Raw genomic sequence first — 26,724 nt, 5'->3', positions numbered from 1 at the left:
TCCAGGAAGAACTGATCCTGAGTAAGTGCTCATGAAGACACAAAAACAAGCTCATCCTCACTCACCTAATGCTCTCTCCTCAAAGCACCAAAGAGAAAAAGAGTGAATCACCCATGGGCAATATATAGTTCACCATATTTTCACATCCCATTTCTACTCCTTTCCCCACTCCCTAAAAATGAAGACAGCTACTTGTCACCAAAAAGAGTGTGACGATTGATAAATGAGCCCAACTATCAACCACATCCCAGAAATGGTACTAAACCAACTACCACAGCCAGCCTTGCAGATTTTTATTACCTTATGATCCATTTACTCTAAAAACATCCACAACTATAGATCCAACGTTTAGGATTTAGTTCTGAGTACCACACTAACATCTAAAATTCAGTAACACACTGCTTTCCTCAACACTTGGAAAAGCTCTGACAAGTACTCCAAAAGGAAGCCAGGACTTGGGTAAAACTTCATTTATCAAGGGTCAGTTCACAAGGAAATATCTAGCCCCTCTGGGGAAACCTCCAATTTCTACCAACTAGGCAGAATTACTAACAGCTTTTAAAGCTTTCTGAAGAAGCATCCTTCTCTTAGGACCTTGTATTTTACAGCTGGTCAGTCACTGGGCAGTAAGAGAAAGCTACACTGAAGGTCTTGAAAAGGACATATACCTAATCCTATAAGAAAAAATAATCTAGTTTCTGTAATCTTCCTTTCTAACCAGGCTACTCATGTTGTGTTCCACCCAGGGCTGGGCAAATTCAATAACTGGACAAGATATTAGCTACAAAGAGAGGCAACTGAGAAACTCAGGAAAGTGACTGACCACATCACTCCTCACAAGGGCAACAGAGCACTCTGGGAGAAAATCCTTGTGCAGGTGTCCACATAGACGACAGCCAGCAGGAGGCTACCTGATGGAGAAGGCTATGCCAACAGAGCCTTCCAGAACAACTCTACGAGTCAAGTATAGGGAAATTTGCTCAAAGCATTTATCAAATAAGGTCCAGAATGGCCTAATAGGAAGAATAACTGTGATCTGTTCAAATGATTTCCTAGAGCTCCAAATACAAAGCAGAAGGCCATTAAAGAGCTGAGACACAAAATCTCCTCTTCCCTTTAGAATGCCCAACAGCAGACAACTTAGCATCTTGCTCTCCACTCCCAGACCCAAGCAAGGTTCTGATGTCTACCAAGATAAAATGGAATTTTTTAACTCCAATCTTATCCTTGGACCTGGTTGACTCCTGAGCTAGTGGAAGAAGATTAAATCCCACAACAATGTAAAAGCTTAAAGTTGGCTAGATACTTTTGTACCTGGCCCAATGCTCAATACTTCCTGTCCTCTTTCTCTTCTATCATCCCACTGTACCACGTGTGTATGTAACTAATCCCTCTTTGCCCCATCCACACCACGCCCCCAAATCTCAAAAGCTCCACCGAATGTAGGACTGTGACATTCATTTCTATATTTCTCATGAAACCAACATAGAGCTTCACACATAACAGGAGCTCAATAAGTCTGTGGGAAATAAATATATAATTCCCACAGTGCCCATCAATGCAGTATCTAGGCTGCCTAGAGTAGCTAGGCAACACTGGGGATCAGCCTGCAACAGAGCAGTGACGGCTGGGGACACAGTGGAGCTGCTTTTATTGCCTCAGGACTTAGCAGAGAGCTGAGTTTCTTTGAAAGAAGATATCATGAGGGAAGACAGAGAGTAAGTGAGTGAAATTTGGGACAGTGATACAAAGGGAAGCAAATGAGCACTAATGTCCTTGACTCTCTTTGAAAGTGAAAATACTGGACAACATGCTCTAAAATAACAGAAAGCCAGAGAGAAAGGGCAGTGCCACACTGCACAATCCACTGATCCCCAAAAATGAGATGCTCGGGTTCTTTTCCTCATTATTCATGTGAATTTTATTCACTGTATACCTGCTCTGCATCAGGCATTGACTAGGCACAAGAACAGAGATGAGAGATAAGGTCCCTCCTCTCAAAGAGCTCACAATCTAGTAAAGACATGTCAACATGCAATGAAATGTTAGCAATGCTAAGATAGCACAAAAATGGATGACGAAAGGAGACATCAGTTTTGACTTCTCAGGAGGCTGCCTCTTAAGAGATAGTGGGTGTTCACCAGGGCAGGAGGTGGAGAAAGAACTCCTGATGGAGGGAGCAGCATGAGCCAAGGCACGACCAGGGAGGACTCAAGTGGCGTGTTAGAAGACCTGAGTACTTCAGCATGGTTGGGACTTAGCATCCTGGAGTGGATTCAGTGAGAGAAAACTAAAAGTCAAATCACAAATGGGCTTATATCCCAGACTATGGCATTTAGATTTGTCACAGAGGAAATGAGGAATCAGTGAAGTGTCTGGGAATGATATTGAGCAAAGGAATAAATGAAATTATGTTTCAAAAAGATCCCAGAGCACAGAGAGAAAGGATTAGAGGGGAAGGAGAATGAAGGCAAAGAGACTATTATTTCAATATTCCAAGCACAGTATCAGAATTAACAAAGAACAGGAATCGTAAGGAAGTTTCAAGGATGGAGAAGAGAGATTTTAAGGAGGCAGAATCTCTAGGTCTTGATAAAGGCCTGAATTTTGGGGTCGGGGCCGGGGGGCAGATGGGCAGGTGAAATGAGAGCCAGAGAAGTCAGGTTTCTGATTTGGGTTACCAGTTGGCATCACTGCTAACTTGAGCCAGAGCAGCTTCTAGCACATGGCAGGGGGAAAATCAGATCATGACAGGGAGGGGAGAGCTGGATTATGAGGACAGAGAAACAGCGAGTACAGCTGAGAAAGTATGAAATCTACAGCTATCATATACTTCACATCACAGGGACCTCTGAAGAGCTACTAGGAGAAACTCAGTGACACGGAGTCACTCTGGAAGAGACAAAAACATTAGACTTATATGAAACTTTAACAAGAGCTGGAATAAGATTACATGGCATCCTTTCAGCTAGGATGGTTCTGGTAAGATTTTATTGTGCCGTTACATAGGATACAGTTAAGACATCTTAGAACAAGCTCCAACGGGCCTCGCGTTTCTCTGTCCTAGATTCTCATCCATGGAAGAGGAAATTAAAACCCAACCCTTCTTTCCTGGAGGCTACACTGCTTCTTCCTTCTGGGGAAATGAACTTGATCAGCTCTAGCCAGCCAGAGTCAACATTCTTCTCTCAGAAGCAGTCACGCTGTTACACAACACAAAATTAAAAGGAAAAGAGCTATTCAAAATGTTGGTCAAGAAAAGTACGTAACACCCAAAATGTGAAAAGTGCTGAGAGAGATGTAATCTTCAGCACTTGGTCTAACAGTACTAGGAGTATTTGCAGTAACAGAGACTAACAAATAGCACTAGTGATCACCACATTTATTCAGTACTTTATAGGCATGTGCTAAGCACTTCACAGCATCTTGTTTAATCCTCACTGAACAACACTGACGTATACACTATTACCATTCCCAATACTTGTGCTCACTGATGGAGGACCAATGAAAAAGAACTGATTTCGGCCTATTTAGTCATTATCCCAAGAACGTGACTGCTGCTGATGGCAGAATTTTGGGTGATTTTTCTCTATTTTCTGTAACACTGCTTCACTATCTTCCTAAATCAAACAAAATACCCTTTGTTATAGATGAAAAAAACTAAATGTTTTCCTTGAATAAAAGATCCCTATGAACTTCTTTTTCTTCTTCATTTCTATGAAAGGGAACAGCACAGGAAAGCGGAGGTCCCAACAACATCAAGTTGGGGCAAAAGGCAAATAATCAGAATCCAGAAATTTCATTTTTGATAGCCAAAAGACTACTAAAAGAGAGAAAAGAACTGATGTTTCAAAGTATAGGAGCTAAGAAGACTAAACAATGCTAAATTAGGACTCATAACAGCTGCCTAGAGAGGCAAGAACTGAATGAGTCAAAGGCCAGCCACAAATAAGGCAAGGTGGCCAGACATTAGAGGGGAAGGAACAGGGGGAATGGAGAAGACGGTGGGGCAGAAGCTCAGAAGCAGTTTCTCAAATCGCCCTAACACAATGGTTCTTAACTACTATTGAGCCACAAGTTGCCTTGAGAAACTGATAAAAACTATCTCCCTAAAAAATGCATATTTAGAAAAAATTTTGCAAACAATTTCATGGCGTTCACATGCCTTTAGGGGCGTATGGATGCTAGATTAAGAATCTGTAATAGGGGCTGGCCCCGTGGCCGAGTGGTTAAGTTCGCGCGCTCCACTGCAAGCGGCCCAGTGTTTCGTTGGTTCGAGTCCTGGGCGCGGACATGGCACTGCTCATCGAGCCACGCTGAGGCAGCGTCCCACATGCCACAACTAGAAGGACCCACAACGAAGAATATACAACTATGTACTGGGGGGCTTTGGGGAGAAAAAGGAAAAAATAAAATCTTAAAAAAACAAAAAAAGAATCTGTAATAAAACGCAGGCTTAGTATGCTATCATTTGTGAAAATGAGCATGTCTGCTTGTGTAGAGAATAAATATCTCTGGAGGAGACATAAGACCCTAGTAACATCAGCAGTCTCTGGGAAGAACAACTAGATATTTCATTGAACATCCTTCTGAATGTTGAACGTGAATGGAGAAATCAAATATAAATAAAAGGGCTCTGTCATAACCAAAGCCAACCTCGAACAGCTGAGACTACCTGGGAAATGTTCTAACTGATTCCAAGGGAAGGAGGAGTGAAGACACCGACAAACCTGAAGAGGCTCTAAGCCTATGGGAAAGCGGATGAGAAAAAGCCCACAGACTAAGACTACTGCTCAAGGTAGTGAATGTAGAAACCGACGCAAGCCACTATGGGTATGTCCAGTCATCGGTCCTGTGATACAATACTCAAAATATACAGAGAAGAGTGAGCAGATCAACCGTGCACCAGTCACAGGGGAGACGGGGCTATTAGCAGGGTCCACAGCCTCCACGAGGCCTCAGGAAGCACCTACCTCGTCGGGGGTATCTTTCGCCTCAGGTTGTGTTGCAGCGGCCCGGCGGGCAAGGTTTCCAGCTCGAATGTTGCTAAGGTTGATCTGCCTCTCAGGAGGAGGCCCACCACGAGGCTGCCCTCGGACAATGATGGCACACCCTGAGAGGACCTAAGTGGAGGGAAAAAAAGAGAAAATTAGCAGTCTAGAGATAATATCGCCATAATATAGGTTGTTCAATACTATATCTCCAACATCTAGAACGGTACTTGGCACCTTGGTGGCACTCAAATATCCATTGAATGACTAAATGAATAGGATTATTTTTACTTTTATAAGAGAAATACCTACATAAAACCTTGAGCCAGATTCTGACATGACAGACCCACAAATACAAGTAGGACCTAAACAAACAACAGAAAATTCATAAAACACACTTTTTGGGGTGAAGAGGTATGTGAGACATGGAGACTAATAACCTTTCTAATTTCATTCCAACAAGCACCACCACTGTGTTCTTTTCAATTATTAAGAATTTAATGCCTCCATATACACATTCCATTCTAGGGTGGAAGCAAGCAAGGGAAGGCCTAAGAAAATGGGAAGCTGAAGGAAGAGGCCCCTACACACCATCTAGAAGGAGCTGAGTGTGCCCAAGGCTAATGTGGAAGCAGTGCAGCCAGAGCCCAGCGCTCACGCTTCCATCGTAGACAGTGCTCACAGCCTAGAAGTAATCTAGAAAACCCTTGCTCTACATGATTAAAACAGAAGAAATTAAGAAGCGGGTCAAGGCTCCCAAACGCAGTAGCTCTTTTCATCTCTATAATCAAAGGCACCAGGCACAGAACCCACTTGCAACTGTGAAAAGAGCTCTGAAGCTCACTGGTATTTAACTTTAAAACATTTTTAGGGGAGAAAAAGGGAGGATTTCAAGTGGGAGAAGAGAAGAAGAGGCGTACAGAAAAAAATGACAAACATCACCCAAGCTATTCAAGCTGTCATTGTTCAGCGAGGCACGATTTAACGAACAAGTGGGCTCCAGCGCTGGCTTCATAAGATCCGAAAGACGCTCATTTCCGTGCTTCAAAACAAGAAATAGCTGCCAAAGTTAGTAGATAGAAGGTTGGAGAGTTCTGCCAAGATAGAGCCCTGGGGCAGACAAGACCATGGAGTTCTCTGTAAAGGAATGGTCACTGGAAAGGAAGCTGAATCAAAAGAAGAAAGGAAGGAGCACAAAGAGAAGCCGCTCCTACATACATTTGCTTAGCTGACATTTCTCCCTCACTTCTCCACCTCAACTAATGCTTTAAGGTGTGAAATATTAATATAAATACAGAAGTAAATTAAACAAATATGTCCATGTTAAAAAATAAGATAAGCAAACAACTGAGTAACCACCATCCAAGTTAAGAACTAGAACACTGCCAGGACCTTGGGTTCCCTCTGTGCTCTGCTCTGCTTGTAGCCCCTTCTCTGTCACCATTATCCTGACCACTGTGAACATCCCCCCTTGTTTTTCTGTACAGTTGTACTAACTAGGTACACATCTCTACACAACATAGTTTCGTTTTTCCTATTTCTGAAGTCTATATAATGAGTCTACTGCATGACTCCATCACTGACTTGCTTCTTTTGCTCTTTCTGTCTTGGTAAAATTCACTGACATTAATGTTAAACACTAGTTTATTCACTTTCACAGCTGTATGGTATTTCATTGTATGCTTATACCACAATTCATTTACCCATTTCACTATCTTTTTACAGAAACTCTGTCCAACAAATACACACATGCCAATTCTTTAAGAAATAGTGCTCTGATTAATGTCTCAGTATCCCCAATGTCCTTGAGCACATAAACCTTGGTCTAAATGGCTCCTCCCTGGCTGTACCATGACACCATCTTCCTTATCCAGTTATAAGTTGTGCTCTTCATTCTTATCCTTTCTGACCAAGCATTATCAGCAATTAAACTCTACAGCTTCCAACCAAGCAGGCTTGCTAACAGCCTTTCCTGAGAACCCATGCCATGGGCATCATTCCTGGAAACTGACATTCTAAAAAGCTAAGCTTTCAAACAAAGCAAAGCCGGGAAAGAACAGGTATACTAGGGCAGAGGATGCTTGGTGTTCCTGAAATGAGAAGGGCCAAAGGAAGAAAAGAAAAAGAGCCTGGATCTGATTCATTTATAGTCAATCCTGTGTAAGTGGCACCAGCAAGAAGAGCACACACTGTAGAATACCTGCGGTTGAAATCATTCACACACAAATTCCAAATGCGGCTGAGGAGAGCCAAGCTGCATACAGCACACAAACCAGAGCACCTGCCTCCAACGCCTGCTCCTCAACTTCAGTCACCTTTTCACAAAAATAAAGCACTCCCAGGAGACCCAGTACCTCTTGGTAATAAGCCCAGTTGGGAAAGCGAGGCCCTTTTACAAGAAAACTCACCTTGGCTGATCAAGGTAAACTCTGATGAGTGAGCACTAGCCCAGGCGAGGAAACAATCCTTATTTCTCAAGTCTGAGAAAGACCACCACAAAGCTCAAGAACAGAACGACTAATGAGAAGACCCCCACCTTCCCCCTAAATATCAGGAAGGTGTTACCTCTAATGCCCCCACCTAGTAAACTAGATCCCTAGGAGGCAATGGGTCTATAACTATTACCCTGGCCCCATTAAGGGCTTTGGCAAACACCTTGTGCATAGCAATTTTGCAAAACTTCCTCTGTACATCCATCCTCCCCTCTCCCTGAACGCTATTCTGAGGACTACTGTCAGAACTTCTTTGCATTATTGCACCAAATATGCCAGACAAGTCAATGCTTGAATCCATATTAGAGAGAGATGACTTTTACTTTATAGGTTGGCCTGACGCCTTTTATATTACTGAGTATACAAATTCAAGCAGCAGTCACCAATTCAGCCTCCTAAGCAACAAGAACAGATATTCCTGCTTCCCCAGGAGGAGAGGACAGACGTGTACATCTTTCCTATGGAACTCTCCTCCCGTCATTTGGCCATGGTCTTGGTGGAGAGGTAGGAGAAGACTGTGTCCGCAGACCATTAAGAAAGGAATAGGGGCCGGCCCAGTGGTGCAGTGGTTAAGTGTGCACGTTCTGCTTTGGCAGCCCAGGGTTCGCCAGTTTGGGTCCCGGGCATGGACATGGCACCGCTTAGCAAGCCATGCTGTGGTAGGCGTCCCACGTATAAAGTGGAGGAAGATGGGCACAGATGTTAGCTCAGGGCCAGTCTTCCTCAGCAAAAAGAGGAGGACTGGGAAGGAAGAGGAGGCTGGCCCAGTGGCATGGTGGTTAAGTTCGCATGCTCTGCTTCAGTGGTCCAGGGTTCGCGGGTTTGGATCCCAGGAGCAGACCCAGCAGTGCTTGTCAAGCCATGCTGTGGCAGCAACCCACATAAAATAGAGGAAGACTGAAAACAGACGTTAGCTCAGAGCCAATCTTCCTCACAAAAAAAAAAGAAAGGAAGAGACCTGTCTATAATGGAAGAACTAGCTTCCTTCCTACTATTTATAAAACCTGAAATAGCTCAAAACACACTATACCTCCTTTTTGCTATCTCTCAATTTCATCTTCCAAATATTGCTAAATTCCCTCTACCTGTCTTACTTGTCAATAGCCTTTTTTTTTTTAAGATTTTATTTTTTTCCTTTTTTTCCCCAAAGCCCCCCAGTACATAGTTGTATATTCTTAGTTGTGGGTCCTTCTAGTTGTGGCATGTGGGATGCCGCCTCAGCATGGCTCGATGAGCAGCGCCATGTCTGTGCCCAGGATTCGAACCAACAAAATACTGTGCCACCTACAGCAGAGCATGCGAACTTAACCACTCGGCCACAGGGCCGACCCCATCAACAGTCTTTACTCAAGTTCTTCCTCAATAAAAACATTTTAATGGCCTTCTCTTTTCTAAGGTCCCCCACCAAATAAAACCAAGGAGAAATAGCTTCTGGGGGGAAAAAAAAATACTTACAATGTCTTTAACTATGAAAAAGACCAAGAGTCTATATATCGACCTTAACTTGTATCTCCTCTGGCATCAGAACAAGTCATTTTTCCTCTGTGAAAGACCTGACAGCTAAGTTGATTATTTTCTGTAATTTTATTCATTGATTGATTCATTTATTTATGCAACACAAGTTTACTAAGTATCTACTATGTGCCAGACATTGTTCTAGGCAAGTGGCGTACCTGAGTGAACTAAGATAGACCAGAATGTCTGCTCTTGGAGACGTGACATTCTAAGTGGGGAGAGACAGACAATAAAGACAGCAAGTAAATAAAATTTACCATTTGTTTATCAGAATTTTAATTTCAGAATAATAATGTTAAGATTGAGAGGAAATTGTCACGGGTAATTGTTCTGCCAAAGCTGTACTGATTCATGTTGCAAACTTTCAGGGATATGGTAATTATCCTTAATTGTTAATTTATAGGGCATAGAAAGCAAATCATATGGTAAGTGCTTTATCCAATTATATTAATAAAATGACATGTTCTAGAAAAATGATCTTAGCCCTACCTGATATAGTAGGAGGTCTGTGGAAACAGCTGTCACAATGAGTCAATTTGATTGAGGTTATGGATTAGACATTTCTCAGCTCTGCCAATAAAGGTTGCAGAGGGACACAGTGTGATTCAGAGGACTTGGCTTCAGGGCACAAGGCGGGTAGTGACAAAGGCTGAAACAAGCCAGCTGAGAAGAAAAATGGGGACTCAAACTGTTCAAACCCACTTATAGGTTTACTGGGAGATTCACCTACAGTGAAACACTTTATAGGAAGCCACTAAAATGTTGCCCAGCAACAGCACCACCACATTAAATCTTCACTAGATCCTGATAAATGATTTGGTGCCTGTAACTCAAACTCCCAGACCACAGACACCAGAAAACAGAAAATTTCTTTTCGTGTGTGAGGAAGATTGGCCCTGAGCTACCATCTGTTTCCAATCTTCCTCTTTTTGCTTGAGGAAGACTGTCACTGAGCTAACATCTGTGCCAATCTTCCTCTATTTTATGTGGGATGCCACCACAGCATGGCCTGCCAAGCAGTGCTAGGTCTGTGCCTGGGATCTGAATCTACGGATCCCAGGCCGCAGAAGCGGAGTGCGTGAACTTAACCACTATGCCACTGGGCCGGCCCAGAAAACTTGTTAAATAAAAACCTAGCTTATACTATACTTAGGACAAAGAAAGTGACAGTATACAAATCCATAATTATGTCAACTTAAAGCCAGCATTTTTTTCACAGCACCAAGAGCAAAAATCATCTTAGCCTGAGAATAGAATCTCATTAGCTGAGAGTATCTTATTAGCCCTGCAAGGAGGACTGGCTTAACAGGTATACCGCCTGTTAAGATCTAACAGAAACATTTCAGCAGTATCTGTCAATATGAAGACCCAATATAAAGAATAAGGACAGCTACCTGATGAACACTAAAATGTTACAAAAAGGCCCAAGATAAACCCATATATTTGTGGTCAATTAATTTTCAACAAGGGTGCCAAAAAAGATAACTCAATTGGGAAAGAATCTTTACAACGAAAATGTGCTGGGAAAATTGGATATCGACATGCAAAAGAATGAAGTTGGACCACTACGTCACACCATATGCGAAAGTTAACTCAAAAAGTATCAGACACCTAAATGTAAGAGTTAAAAACTATAAAACTCTTAGAAGAAACCATAGGTGTAAATCTTCATGATCTCCGATTAGTCAACAGTTTCTTAGATATGACACCATCTTAGAAAGCAAAAACAAGATAAACCAGACTTCATCAAAATCAAAAACACTGTGCTTCAATGGATACTATCAAGAAAGTGAAAAGACAATATTTTACAAAACATATCTGATTATTCTAGATATGAGACCCATAAGAACTAATATAACTCAATAATAAAAAGACAACCCAATTAAAAATTGGGCAAATGATTTGAATAGACATTTATCCAAAGAAGATACAAAAATGGCCAATAAGCACAGGAAAAGATACTCAACATCATTAGTCATAGGGAAATGCAAATCAATGTCACAATGACATATCACTTCACAGCTACTAGGGTGGCTATAATCACTAAGACAGACTATAAACAAGTGTTGGCAAGGATATGAAGAAATTACAACCTTTATACATTGCTGGTGATGCAGTTACTTTAGAAAAAAGTCTGGCAGTCCCTCAAAAGTTAACCAATGAGTTATCATATGATCTAGCAATTCTACTCCTAGGTATCTACCCAAGAGAAATCAAACATGTATACAAATGTTCCTGCAAAACGGTTCATTAGAGCCAAAAAGAGTGGAAGCAACCCAAATGTCCATCAACTGACGAATTTGATAAAATGTGGTATATCCATAAAATGGAATATTATTCAGGAATAAAAAGAAATGAAGTACTGATGGATGCTACAGCATGGATGAACCTTAAAAACCTTAAACTAAGTGAAAGATGCCAGAGAGAAAAAGCCACATATTGAATAATTCCATTTATATGAAGTATCCAGAATAGGCAAATCCATAGTGACAGAAAGTAGATTACTGGTTCCCAAGGGCTAGAGGAGGGGAGAATAAGGAGTGACAGCTAATGGGAACAGGGTTTCTTTTTCTTTTGAGTACTGATGAAAATGTTCCAGAATTAGACGGTGGTGATAGCTGTGTGAACACAGTAAAAACCACGGAATTGTATACAGTAAAAGGGTGAATTTTATGTGAATTTATTTCAATAAAAAAATGTTACGGTCCAATGCAGAAGTACAAAAACCTGAGGACATAAAATATATATTTCACTATAGAGGAATTCCATATCTTGCAGGAGGATTAGATACTTAGCTGAACAACACTAACAAAAATGTTTTTAAAAGGCAGCTGACTCAGAACCCAAAGTCAGGCATGGTGACTCACCACAGAATGGAGGGCTACTGTAAACTTTCAAGTCCTCTAGAAATAACAAGGTAGAAGTCACAGGAAGGAAGCACAACTTAGTGAAATCTACAAAGCTCTAAAAAGGAGGAAAATGGCTGAAAACAATACAAGCTTTTTCTGAGAAACAATACAACAAGTAAATGAACTCTCCCTCTGCGGCACAGAAAGGAGAGCCAGGAAAGTCAGTGGGCTGAAAGGTCCATAGTGCCATCTGGAAGCCTGCAGCTGCCACAGCGCACAGGCTGCACGGGGAGGGGCTGCATGTCGGAGTGACCAGGAAGCAGGCCAGAGACTTCTTTGGGCAAGGTGTTTTCTCCCCCTAAAAATACATACCATCGGGGGATGCAGAAGGAGCTGTTGTGGATAGGGTAGGAAAGGTTTTATTAAACACACTTTAATGAAGCAAAAAACTTCTAAAGAAACGAAATTAAAGCAAGACTAAGGAGAACAATTTAAATTGGGAAATTTTCAGAAAGTATACCAGGAAAAAGCATCCTGGCAGCCAGAGCTGTTGCCTCCACAGGAAGAACAATCTCTTGAAAATTAAAAAGTCATTTAGACAAAGAGCAAGCAATCCCAAAAGAACATGAGCTGTGTGGTCTGGGAGGTCTTTCCCAGTATCCCTGCCAACGCAGCCAGCTTCTTCTTTCTCTGGCAGGCACATGAGGCAAACCTAAATTAGAGGGCCCAGCATTCAAACTCAATAAACTGGAGGCCCACGGCCTCACAGCACGCTGCTTCACTTGCTCTGGGAGCACCAGCACATTCAGCAGAGACAAGCAGAAGCGGCTGCTCCGGGGCCAGCTGTACCACAAATTGGGCCTTGGTTTGGAAATAGGAAAGTTTAAATCTCAGAGGGACTATAACGATCTACAGAGAGAGGGCAGCTAAAAGAGCACTTAGTCTGGGCCTCATCAATCTGAAGTCCCTCAATCCTGATGTGCCACTATGCCACATGTAGAAACAAACATTTGGGGAGCTGGTGCCTATTAAAATGGTATCTGAGGTTACCTGTTGATTAAATCTTTTTCCCCAATTAAAATGTCCATTTATAAGTGCCAGCAGAGCAGGTGTCATAAATTAAATCACTAAGCAAGGTAAAGCTTCCACAAAAGCTGGCTGCCCCAAATCAAGCCAATGCTTATTAACTACTACCATATGCAAGAGACTCAGAGTCCAATATTACAAAAGAACACCCAAAAACGAGACACAAAGGAAGAAAACTTCAGAATGGTAAAAAAGCAGAATTGGCAAACTACAGCCCACTGGCCAAATCCGCCCTACTGCCTGTTTCTGTACAACCCACAAGTTAAAAATGGTTTTTACATTTTTAAATGGTTGGGGAAAAAAAAAATCCGAAGAAGGATATTATGTAATACATGAAAAAGAGCTTGAAATTCAAATTTCAGTGTCTGTATATAAAGTTTTATTGGAACACAGTCAAGCTTGTTCGCTTCCGTAAGTGTCTAGGGCCGCCTTCGCACCGGAACGGCAGAGTTGGGTAGTTGCGACAGAGACCGTATGGCCTGCAAAGCCTCAAATATTTACTACCTGGTCCTTTACAGAGTCAGTTTGCAAACCCCTGATATAAAACATGACAAGGGAGTGAGATGAAAACTAGTCTTATGGTAGTCTAAATAGCAAGTGCACAGCAAAAAAATTCTGGATTACCAGTTGAAGTTATACAAACTGCTCATTTTTATCATCAGAGAAGAACAGTTGTATATGGTAGTAAGAATTTAGTTTCAGGATCAAATCACTATCAGTGGGGACCTTTGCAAGTTACTCAATTGGCTCTATTAGCCTCAGTTTCCTCATCTATAAATAAGAACATCCATGAAAGTGGTTATGAAACTTAAAAGAGAATAAGGCACTTAGCATTGAGGCTGGCCCAAAGACCCCATAAATAATAGCAAATATTGTTATAAGAAATGGCTCAAAGTGTGGTCTGAAGTAAAGACTGGAAGACTATGTACGACAGAAAAAGATGGACATTTCCTCTCAAGGTATAAAATTAAAAATCAAAACCATGGAAGTTTTCCCACCACTGAATTCAGCGACAAGGAATTAGATAATCTATAATCTAGTTTCCCTACTTTATCAGCTAAGATACTCACTCTCCAGGAAAGTGGATTTAAGTGCTTCTGTCAGAATCTCTGTCCTCAGAGGTAATGGTAATTAAGTATCAAGTCTGAAGTCTGCACTGAACTTCACACTTGACAAAGTGTGTTGGCAAGCACAGCCTCAGATAACCATGAAATCTGAAATCAGGTAAGTCTTGAGTTTGACCACAAACTCAAGCGAAAATCATTCCAAACATTGTGATATTCTCTCATCTATGAACGAGGGTAATACTACTACCATCTTCCCTGGTTGTTACAATGAAGTGAGATGGAGATGCCTCACAGGCCCCGACACCTAGTAGGTACTTAAGAAACGTTAAGAGCACTTCGGTCTCTCTTGCCTTCCCTCCCTACTCTCGACCCCTCTTCATCCTCACAACGCTCTGACGAAACAGGGCAGGCACTGTTACCTCATTTTACAGCTGAGGAAACTGTGGTACAGTTAGATGATGGCATCAGAGCTAGAACACAGGTTTTCCCAGTGCGCTTTCCAATAAACTCCAAAGACTAAATATACGATATGAGAACTAAACTCATGACTTACATAAAAGAACACCAAGGCTATAACTTAGGCCCTGCACAAATAAAGCCTCCCCATGAAAGAAGTGACTCAGTCTCCTGGGAGCTAGTACCAGGATGGTCCCCAGGATGACAGTCCCTGCAGAGCCATGTGCTTACTACTCAACACTGACCTCTGCTGTGGTCAAGGACCAGGAGATCACAACACAGTTACTCAGAAATAAGAGAGCTCTGAAACACTATATGATGGGCAAATGTGAAATATCATTTCAGAGAAATCCATTGCAGTTGTCAAAACAAAGTTTTTCAGGGGCCGGCCTAGTACTGCAGTGGTTAAGTTCACACACTTCACTTCAGCAGCCCAGGGTTCGCCAGTTTGGATCCTGGGCGCAGACCTAGCACCACTCATCAAGCCATGCTGTAGCAGGCGTCCCACAAATAAAGGAGAGGAAGATGAGCATGGATCTTAGCTCAGGGCCAGTCTTCCTCAGCAAAAAGAGAAAGATTGGCAGCAGATGTTAGCTCAGGGCTAATCTTCCTCAAAAAAATGAATAAATAAATAAATAAAATTTTCCAGAGCAAGCAACAGTCACACGTGAAAATTACCAAAGGAAGAAGCAAAAATTAACTGACTCCAGAACATACAAAAGATTGTCACTCAAGATTATCACTACAGGACTTTGACCCCTCTACCAAAAGGTTAAGAGTCCAGTGCTCAGCTCTTAAATGTAAAGGAGAATTACTGCGGAGATCAGGACTTTCCATTGGAGATTTCACTGGCTTAAGTTTTAAGTGGTCCCCAGAGGTGGCCCTAAAGTGTCCTAAGTACAAAGAAAGCTGCTGTGATGTGCCTTACAGAGGAAATATGTGTGAGGTAAGTTTCATTCAGGCATGAATTATGGTGCTGTTGATCTTAAGTTCAATGTTAATGAATCAACAGTATCTATTAAATAACTGTCTTTAGGGGCTGGCCCCGTGGCCGAGTGATTAAGTTCACGCGCTCTGCTGCAGGCGGCCCAGTGTTTCGTTGGTTCGAATCCTGGGCGCAGACATGGCACTGCTCATCAGACCACGCTGAGGCAGCGTCCCACATGCCACAACTAGAAGGACCCACAACGAAGAATATATAAAACAACTATGTACGGGGGGCTTTGGGGAGAAAAAGGAAAAAAAAAAAAATTAAAAAAAAAAAAATAACTGTCTTTAAACAGAAGCACAGAGAACAAGGTTATATATCTATCACTCGATGAAAATGTGGTGACCAGAGGCTCACAGGAACCTAACCCTGTAATTCTCATAGAAGCAATGGTCCCGTATTCACCAATTCAGTGTTTGCAACTTTACAGAACAAAACTATTGTGAACAATGACTGTATGTAATAAACACAGAGAGGACAATAAGGCAACTGGGGACTCTGAGTGAAGAGGACAAAGGAGTTATTTGTAACATTCTCGCAACTTTTTTGTAAGTTTGAAATTATTTCAAAATAAAGTTAAAAAGCTTTTTAAGGTACTAAACTTATACTACAGGTGCTTTAGAGCCTCGATGACAACGCCAACAAATCATTAGAACTGGATCTCACTGGCGGTTTTCAGTTTGTCTCTCCCCACCTTATCGTTCCCCTCCCTCCCTAAGCACGCGCAACTAAGAAAATGAACGCAACTAAGAAAATGAACGTCAAACTATTATTGTGTTGCGAGGACCATATCTTTCAATGTGACCCATTCACTGCTTCAAGTTCTTCTTCCAAATGAAAAAAAATGCTGGATGCTTTCAAATCACAGAATTCAAAACTTCTCTGAGCACAGAGTTCAAAAGGGCTATGGCCTCCAAAAAGGATCCCCACCAGACAACTGGCTGAGGAAGGAAGAGGGGATCTCCCTAAAACCTCCTTCCCACACTAGTTATCTGGTGGGAATTTGTTAAATTTACATACGTGATCTAATTAAGTTTTCTATTTAGAAAAGCCAGAAATCCCTTAATGTCTCAAAAGTCTTGAGAAACAGAACTGATTGAGAACGTTTTATAAGAGACAAGAGTACCACAGATATTTTTGGTTTAAGTGAAGGCTTGTAATCTTGGTTGTAATCTCTTCACCCCTGGGAGTTGGCTTTATTATCAGAAAGAAATCAGGTTATCAAAAACAATGCCTGAGTCCCCCACTGTAATCTAGAAACAAAGAGAAAGATGTTTTGCAAAACGCAGAGAATGTCTCTATATTAATTTGCAAGACGCTGGATCTTGAGTTTAGGATTTTATTTTCTTTTGTTCTTACTAAACCCTAAGACTTCCTCTTTCAGTCCCCCCACCTTTGACCTTCTCTACAATGCAGGCTGTCCGGGTCACAATGCAAGGACAGCAGTCCCCCATACCCATAGCTTCCCTTTCCCCGGTCTCCATTATCCATGGTCAACCACAGTCCAAAAATATTAAATGAAAAATTAAAGAAATAAACAATTCATAAGTTTTAAATTGTGCACCATTCTGAGCAACATGACGAAATCTCCAGTCATCCTGCTCTGTCCCACCCAGGACTTGAAATCATCTGTCTGTCCAGCAGACGAAGTTGTATACACTACCTGCCCGCCCATTAGTCACTTAGTAGCTGTCTTGGTTAACAGATCAAGTGTCACCTGTATTCAATTCACCCTTATTTTACTTAATGACCCCAAAGCACAAGAGTAGTGATGCTGGCAATTCGGACATGCCAAAGAGAGGCCGTAAAGTGTTTCTTTTGAGTGAAAAGGTAAAAGTTCTCAATAAGAAAAGAAAAATATCGTATGCTGAGGTTGCTAAGATCTATGGTAACTTTTATTACAGTATACTGTTACAACTTTTATTTTATTATTAGTTATTGTTGTTAATCTCTTACTCTGCCTAATTTATATATTAAATTTTATCAAAGGTATGTATGTATGTATAGGAAAAAACATAATATACAGGGTTTGGTACTATCCGTGGTTTCAGGCATCCACTGGGGGTCCTGGACCATATCCCCCACGGATAAGAGGGGACTACTGTAGCATTTTCAGCCAACAGGTGGAGGGGACAGGAAGAATAAGAGTGTTTACTGCTAACCAGCTACAGTTTGAAAGCAGTGACCAGTTACATCACTGCCCCCACCACGGCTACAGACTGGGAGGAAAAACGACCCAGGCGAATGCCATCATCTTTCAACTGAAACAAAAGAACAAAAAGGGGAGAAGGAGAAAGATGCACAGAAAGCCTCTAACAGAAATTACAGACCAGCAATCAGCTGAGAGCTTGTTAGAAATATAGACTCTCAGACCCAATCTGAACCTAGTGAATCAGAATCTGCATTTTAACAAGATCCTCAGGAGACAGGTATGCACAACAAAGTTATTAATTCCCCGCCTCTTTGTTCCCCACTCTGTCTGCCTGGCTCAGACACATGTTCTCCAGCAAATTCAGCTTAAATTGTTTCTCCAAAGGGGCCTTTCCAATCCCTAGACTAGGTCAGATCGCCCTGCTATATATGCTCTCTGACAACTCTCTGCTTCTTGCCAAGGAATTCACCACAACACTAAACTGTGTTAATTGGTTAGTATCAGTTTTCCTCTCTATGCTGCAAGCTACGTAAGGGCAAGGACCATGCCTATCTTATTCACCATGGTGGCCCCAGAGCCCAGAACAAGACCAGAGAGAAAGTAAACATTCAATAAGTATTTTTTGAATAAAGGAATGGCCCTACTATGTATCAAGCACAGTGCTAGACTCTGGAGAGAGGGGACAGAAACAATTAAGACACATCCTTGTCCTTAAGCAGCTCATAGCTTAGTGGATTTTTGCTGAAGCTAACAAGAACCAAGCTCTTAAGAGCATGTGCTGCACTCACAGCTGCTTTTCCTAATTCTCTGCCAAATGACAACAGGTAGCCCAAACGTGCTCCAAAGCCTTCCACCCACTCAGCAGGACCTACAGGCAAGCACGTCCTGGCCCAGTCCTCCCCTCATCTAGGATTCTCCATTCCCAGAGTTCAACACCTGTCCAGCCTCCTCCTCCCTCTGCCCCCTCTAATGCAACTCCACTTGTCTTCAGCATCATTTCATTCTCCCCTAGGAAGTTCATTTCTGGGAACATTTTCTTCAGCCCACTTCCCTCATCAGTCCTCTTATTATGAGGTGTCGAATTTCCCTTGTTACCTCCTCCAAGAACATCTTACCTAACTCATTTCTAACCAGTCAAGTGATTATTTCCTGTGAGCTGTCAAGTCTATTCTCAACGGGAACCACTCAAATCTATATCCCAGACCACAATGGAGAATCTCCCAATTAACTGTTCAATATTCAATTGCCTTCCCACTTTTCTCAGCCACTTCCTATATGCCCCAAAGGGATACTCTGTGTCTGAGCAAATGCTATCATCTCTTCTGATTATATTCTCCATGATTCTTATATTTATTTTTGTTTAACAGACAAGAATCTCTCGGTAGATTTACATCCCAAAGCCCACATCCAAATACCAAGGTAACAAAAACAAATCTGAATGTCTAAACTGATAGCAGTGAGAGAGTAATACTTCCTTTTATCTTCAGGGAAGAAGTTCACAGAGAAATATAAGTGGATAAGCAAAGAACACACTGCAACAGGGAGGGAGGTGCTCAGTGGAGAAGGCACAAGCAAGCTTAGGGCTACATCAAGCCAGGTCACAGCTATCTCGACAGGCTCCTAATCCACGCCCCTCCCCAAGCAGATGCCAGTTGGAGTACAATGTAGCCACTAAAAACATCAAATTCTAGACTGTATGACTTTGATGTAAAGGTCTATTCTAAGCATTGTCTGTGCACAAAGTATTACAGATGTGTTCTTGGCCTGTCATGAGAAGGGTTAACATTCCACGGACAGTGCCTTCTGAATATTTTCTGCATCCCAACCTGTAACAGTGTTTACCCAACAATGATGGACTGGAGCCTTCGTCCAAAGAGTTGGTTTGGGGACTACCAGAAATCTTAAAGCACTTTAAGAAGTCACTGATTGTTTTCTTAAACACTTCAAAATATACATTCCTAGGGTATCTGGCCTCAGCCTATTCTGTGGGTTTCAAATAACTGACGCAATTTTTTTGTTCACATACATTTTGTATACATGTTCCCTCTGTGCATCAGAGTTACTACATAAGGGCATATATGTGAGAGGAAGGTTGAAGATTTTATTTCTCTGAAACTTATGTTCTGGTATTGAAGGTATAGGAGGTAACTCTCCAAAGACATAGGTCTTCTGCTAAGGAAACCCAAAAGGAAGTGTTCCTGATGGCAAAAAGACTTTTCCTCTTCCCTTAAGGAGCAAATTGGAGGTGAAGCAGAGGTTGCCAAGGCAGCGTGGAGATGCCTGGGACTGCATTACAGGGGCTACTCAGTTAATGGAGTCTGCACATCCAGCCCCGATCCCCAAGCCCACCGCTTAATTCCGACTCTCTCCTCCTCCCCAACTCCAATGCTCACAGGACAAAGTACAGTCACAATTCTCAATTCAGGGAGGTGGAGAGAGCAGCTATGATTAGCCACCATGGCTATAGCTGTTGTCATCTCTTATTTCTCCTCCTCACAGCACTGCCATCACCACGTCCACGAGCAAAAAGTACATCTGTACGAAATATCAAATCAGAGTCCAGTGATAAAAGGGGTGTAGACCAGACACAGCTAAATGAAAGTATATCAGAGATCCTGAAATATCCTAGAGAAATGAAGACTATTGCATTTACTATTCCTTAGGTTTGCTTCCATAAAGCCATGGGCATTTTTTCTTAGAACTAACCTACAGCAAGAGGGATGCTAGGTTATTAGCATAATACTCAGTACTACTTAGAGTAAATCATCTCTAAAGAATACCTAATATATTTATTTTGGTTTATAGAACTTGAGGAAGTAATTCAACTTCTATGCTACCCATGAAAAGAATTAATTTTCCCATGTTATCGCCCAAACTTGTTTGGAAACTTTTCCTATGTGCAATGTTGATAGTCGATTTTAGATGTCAAAATAAAGAAGTCCCAATTACAAATCTACCATAAACAGTTCAGAGTCCTTTATTGCTAAGTTAAGGTACCATCTCAGGATTCTCCTTGTCACTAGAATCCTAGGGACACTTTGATCATGAAGGAATAGAAACAGAAGTCCCTAATCATCTAACACAGCTGGAGATCACAAGACAAGCAGTCACTCCTTCCCCACTCTACAGCTCCTCAAGAAGCCAAGCAGAGGGCTATGTGGCCACAATCTGGAACGTGCTTGTGATATCTTCACCATAGGTATTGTCCAGAAGAGACCCCCTTTCTACTAAAAACAACCATAACACTCTGCTTGCCCTATGCTAAGTAATGTACAGCCCTGTGATTCCCCTCACAATTTTGTTGGGGGAGGGGGGCACCCTCTCCAATGAATAACAAAATAAATGAACTTCTTTAATATATAAAGCATAAAAATATCAAATAAAAGTTTATGGGCAGTTCAGACTCGTAGGTATCTTTACAATTAGCCTTGTACCATCACCCACTTTCAAACGTCAATTTTCTGAGTTCCCGTTCCTCAGATAATCTGAGTCCCAAGCTTATTATTCTCTCTACATCAGCTAATCAAAGAAACATATCTTCTTCTGACACGAGAGTGAGAGAGGTACTTCATTAAGAGCACCCACACAGGACCTCTTAGGAATTCAATGGAAACCCATCAGTCCAGCTAGCAGCCCTACACGGCCTTGCTATGTAACAGAAAATTATTCCTCTAGAGCTAAAATGCAAGGACCCACACAGGGCAGGGCAGGCTTAACCAGGAGCTGCACCTGTGCCCCACAGAGAGCCTGCGGGAGGTCTCAGGAGATACTAAAGCTCTCACAGGAGAGGAGTTTAACAAGATAACTGGGCTTTTAAGTAATAGAGGCAGCCTCCCGGCCTCTGGGCTGTGAAAGGGTTCACCTGCCAACAGTAATAACACCAGCAATTACTGCACACAGAATAACAGATCTCAGCGGGATTCCAGGACCCAGGGACTCCAGAGTCTCCCTCTCCCTTACATGCAGAGGGAAGGAAAGGGAGGCAAAGAATGCACTACTTTTCATGAAGACCTGGAAGAGTCCTATTAGGTAAGCAGATAAATTTCACTTGGCATAATGAGTCACTGTTTTGGGTTGGTGCAAAAAAAAAAAATTCCCCTGGTATTAAAGGCTATAAAACAATGGAATTTCCCTCCTGGAATAGAATTCATTAGGTTTAAAAGTTCACTGGGGTCTGCCGGGTGGTACAGTGGTTAACTCCATGCACTCCACTTCAGCGGCCCAGGTTTGCAGGTTCGGATCCCCGGCATGGACGTAGCACCACTAGTCAAGCCACGCTGTCACAGCATCCCATATAAAAAATAGAAGAAGACTGGCACAGATGTTAGCTGAGTGACTATCTTCCTCAAGCAAAGAGGAAGACTGGAAACAAACGTTAGCTCAGGGCCAATCTTCCTCACACACAAAAAAAGTTTACTAACATCACATTAGTGTATTCTGGAGATGGAAACAAAAACTCAGAAGACTTATTTTTTGTTCCTTTCTCTACCACAAACTTCTAGGAACCCTTAGTCATTTTAGGCAAGTTGCCTTAACCTTGCATATTGAATCCAGACTGTTCACAGCTGCTTTCAAGAACATCTGTGTATTCCCACCTGTACTTACCCATTTCTCCTGCCTTTTATCTCATCCATTTTATTGCTTTGTCTGTCAAGACCTGTCACTTTCACCACCTCCCCAGAAAAGATTTTGAAAATAAACTGATCTGAAACTATCACAGCTCACTTTTCCAATTCACTCACTTCTCCAAGAAAACTATCAGTGTTTAAATTCACAAGTTCTCCTTTCCACCATAAAACAAAGCTACCTGACTCAAGTTAGCAGCAACAATTTAACGAGACTGACAACTAAAACCTCATCAGCCCACAGCTGTACCCAGAATCAAGCGCACAGCCTGGAGTCTCAGGCCGAGGCTACCTACTCTCCATAAAAGGCTATCTTCTCCACCAGGAGGCCCTCCTCCTTTCAGGCCATCCCAGCAACTAGACTTACAGAACCATCTCCCTTCTGTTGTACTGATCTCTGTGAACTGTGCACCCCCCACTCTTTCTCCCAGATTTGACTGCTCTTACTAAACCCACTAAGTGTACATTTTATCACTCAAATCAGGACACTCTGAGAGTGAAAAATGGGTGTTACTGAGAATTATGCCAAGACAACAGGTGTGAACCACAAAGCCCTGTCCTTACAAAGTGGCTGAAGCGAGGTAAGGGGCAGTTCCTTGCAAAGAACCAATTTATGCTGGTTCTACACATCGTTCTTCCCTGGGAGACTGCCGGTTTGGGGAGTTGGCAAGGAGGACCAGAAAAGCCCCAAACAAATTTTTTTGTTTTACATTGTAAATGTAAAATGTTTTACATTGTAGTGAAAAGTTTGTTCTGAATATATCAACTTCGAGTTTTGATAAGTGTTGTTTCTCTGGTGGGGGGAGAGACACAGTGATAAGCATACTGGAGGAGGGAGATAAAACGCAGGCCTGTCCCAGAGTACCAGAGGCTAGAGGTTGTTGAGAGGAAATACAACTTTGCGTGTCGTATTTTTGCCTAACTAGCCACCTGTGCCACTGAACAACTACACTCACACCACAACTGCACCTTTCCACACATTACCTAAATCTGTTTAATCTTTCCTAATAGTTCAATGGATGATACCTCTGAAGCTCAGAAGAGTTACACATTTGCCAGTGCACATGTTTCTGCTATACCAGGGGTTCTCAGACTTTTAAATTTCACAGACCGTGGTTCCCCAACCCCCAAAATTTAGGGACTGACATGTTATCTACTTTTTATTTCCGCCCAGAACATTAAAGAAAACAAATGTTATCACATTACTTAAAAAGTAATGGATATTTTAGCAAAAGAAAAGGAGAAGAAATATAATCTCAAAACTAAAGCCAATCCTTTAAATTGAGCAACTTTAATATCACAAAACTTGCCAGATGTTCTTATTCCTCTCATTTTACCTCAGCCAGTCCCACTGTCATCCCCATCCAACTTGGGGATGGATATGGAAACTGCTGGACCACTAATATCAGCTAATAGTTACTGAACACCACATGTGCTAGACACAGTCCTGAGCGTTTTACACGCGTCCTATCATTTAATCAGCAACAACCTCATAAGGCAAGTACTGTTATTATGCCCGTTTACAGGCAAAGCTGGAACATGAAGGGGTAAAATTTCTTCCCCAAGGTTATATGGCTAGTCGTCAGTGAAGCCAATGAGCTGAACCACGGCCACCCCAGAAAATCAGTTCAATTCTTTCTCAAGACACAAGTTATGTCTCTGTTTCCCCAAGTGTGGGCTTGTTTTTTTTTTTCAAAAAAAAAAACCTTGTTTTAGGTGGTTTACAAACACTATATGTGCCAGCATTTGATACTTACACATACATAAGAACTGTGCCCTTTTCAATTCTCTTTCAATTCTTCCTATTAAATGCAGAAGAAATTTCAGTTTGGTGGCAGGAAGCCTTTAGCACCTCTCCACCACTTGTTAAACTTCCTTCAGGGCCCTCTGCAAAACACAGCACCTAGCTAGAATTGAGTAACATTTTGTTTTCACTGTGGGTCTTTTTAAAGGTACTTTCTAGTTATGGCAAGTAATACTAGACTTCCATTTTTACTAGTGAAACTAAGTTTCCTTTTAAAATAATATTTCAATTTAAAAACAGCTGATTGTCCAAGAGATTTTCAAACTAAATAAAAGTAGAGGTAGTGCTCTGATCCACTAAAACCATGGTGGGGGTACACGCACCTGAAGCCTGGGGAACCTTGGGTAAACCATTACCAGGGCTGGGATCGGCACTTGACTGAAAGGCTGCGAAACTGACTCCCCTGGTTGGTCTCTCCACACAACTCTAAAACTGGCAGGGTTTCCCGACATGGGACCCGGCCCTGCCTACCACCACCCCTGCTCCACTCCCCTCTCCACCGTCTTATCCAATAAGAACAAGAAAAAAGAGGAGGAGCTATGTGCCAGCCTGTAGGAAAAAGTCACACTTCTCACACGACCTTGCCTCTCACCTCCTCATGTCACCTGTAGTTGCAGACTCCTTTAGTCATGGAGTTCTCTAGAACCCAGGGAAAGTGGATGAGGCTAAAGCTGAAAGAGCCCACTCTCCTTTAAATGTTAAGAACTTAAAACACCTGGGGGCTTCAAACAATTAAAAAGTAGTGATTTAATGATCCCCAGGTACCAGGCCCTGCCCTCCACTGAACAGTCAAAGTGGTTTTCAAGGATACTCTGACTAGGGAAATAAGACCACTCAACATGAAATGATTAATGAGATGCTAAGCACTATTTTGCCCTAAATTTTATCCAAGATAGTACTTGTAAGAAATAAACAAGTGAAATATAAGTAAAGCCCCCTACAACCACCAAAAACATTAAGTGATACTAAAAGGTACCAGTGCTTGCACTTCTAGGAATTTCTCTTACGGAAATGCCAAAACAAGAACACAAAGATGTATAAAAGAATGTTCAGTCAGTGGAGCCGTGTATACAATCATGAAAAACCAAAAACACGCATCAACGGGAAAAAATGCATAGGGAAATACACCCAAACTATGGAACACTCCTCAACCACCAAAGAATGAGGCAGATCTACAATTATGACACAGAAAGACGGTCATGACAATTAATTAAAAAAAGAAAGTTGAAGGACACACATATTACGACCACATTTCTGTTTCTTAGAAAATAAATAAAGGGGGGAGGGTACATATACCTGCATGACAAAAGTTTGGAAGCACGTTTACCTAGGGGAATGAGAGTGAATGGTGAAAACAGACGGACAGAGATTTTCGTATTTAACTTTACATACTTCTATACTGTTTGAAGTATGTATTCCTGTGAACAAGAATTCAGTCCAAAATTTAAATATCAATAATTACTAAATCACTAATACTGGATGGCACCATCTGAGCATTTTGAAGGACTTCAGGGATGAACTAGAAAACTATTGGTCAAAATGAGGAAAGGTCACCAAGGCAACTGCAAATGTGACCCTTAATCATAAGGACTTCAAACACTTGAGAATTATAAGAAAATTTTATTTCCATATTAGACAAGCTAGTGGAATAAAAAGTAAAGACTAGGACCATCAAAGAGGTATTTTGGGTTTTACTATTGTTAAGTATGGGGCTTATAAACAAGAAACTGGATAGATAAAGACAAACCAAAAGGCCCAAGCGTGTGGCTCCTAAGGATTACAAGAGCAGAAAGAAAGAAGCAAAGAATCTTCATGTTTACAGATGACACTAAAGACTTCCACAGTAATAATGTGCCAAGTTATTGGTGCCAAATTATAGGAAGATCTTGGGAATCTATGCGAATAGAAGAAAAAGTGGCAGATGAGTGTTAAAATGAGCATATGGCCTAAATCAGGCATATAAAACAACTTCTCAGCTGTCATTTATGACCCAGGAATAGGATCTCACAGTCACTGTAAATGGACCCCTGAGGACGTCAACCCAATACTGAGCTACAGATTAAAAGCAATGCAGTGTCCTGGGAGCCGTCAAGACAAGTGCTAAAAAGAGAAAGAGAGAGAGAGAAACCACTATCCTCTCCTCATGAAATTCTGATGCACCCGCCTCAACAAACATATACTTCTCCTGTCATTTGTGTCCTGCCCCTTCAACGACATACGGTACAGAAGTTAAACAAGATCAGAGGGTCTCAAATGCCAGCCCCTGGATCAATCCCAAACTGACTCTTTCAGAATCACCTAGGAGTGGCTTTTTAAAAATACAGATACCCAGGCGACACAGAGAGATTCTAATTCAGTGCCTCTGGAAGTCCTTCTAGGTGGTCCCCGATGCAAGGACCTGTTTAGGAAATCACTGGGCTCCTTCTCTCTCTAAATCTACTCCCAGAGAGGATTTAAGAAAGCCTACAATAAAAAATAAACTCAAAAGAAAAGAAACCATGTGAGGAACTACCAAGAACAGATTAAGATGATTCCTATACTTGCACATTAAGTGGAAGTGGGAAAGATTTGCAAAAGACAATTAGAATGATCTAAAGGAAGAGGTTCTGGCCTCAAAGTGTGAAAAGCAGAGCTCAGAACCCTTTCAAGCCCCACACTCCCACCAGACTCCCCGAATCAAGAGCAAGGTCAGAATAAAC

The 26,724-nt window shown here is 41.8% G+C and overlaps 1 protein-coding gene across 2 annotated transcripts in view; it reads right to left on the bottom strand.

Moving 5' to 3' along the window:
• SND1 (staphylococcal nuclease and tudor domain containing 1) overlaps window positions 1-26,724 on the bottom strand; it is a 407,603-nt gene that overhangs the window by 373,536 nt on the left and 7,343 nt on the right. For both annotated transcript variants that reach the window (XM_070512822.1, XM_044754776.2), the window contains exon 2: window positions 4,974-5,123. In XM_070512822.1, the coding sequence (XP_070368923.1) occupies window positions 4,974-5,123 (150 nt within the window). The remainder of the gene's footprint in view (window positions 1-4,973; window positions 5,124-26,724) is intronic.

The sequence above is a fragment of the Equus asinus genome, chromosome 1 (genome assembly GCF_041296235.1).
Source record: "Equus asinus isolate D_3611 breed Donkey chromosome 1, EquAss-T2T_v2, whole genome shotgun sequence".
Classification (NCBI taxonomy): Eukaryota; Metazoa; Chordata; class Mammalia; order Perissodactyla; family Equidae; genus Equus; species Equus asinus.
This window is presented reverse-complemented; position numbering and strand designations above follow the sequence as displayed.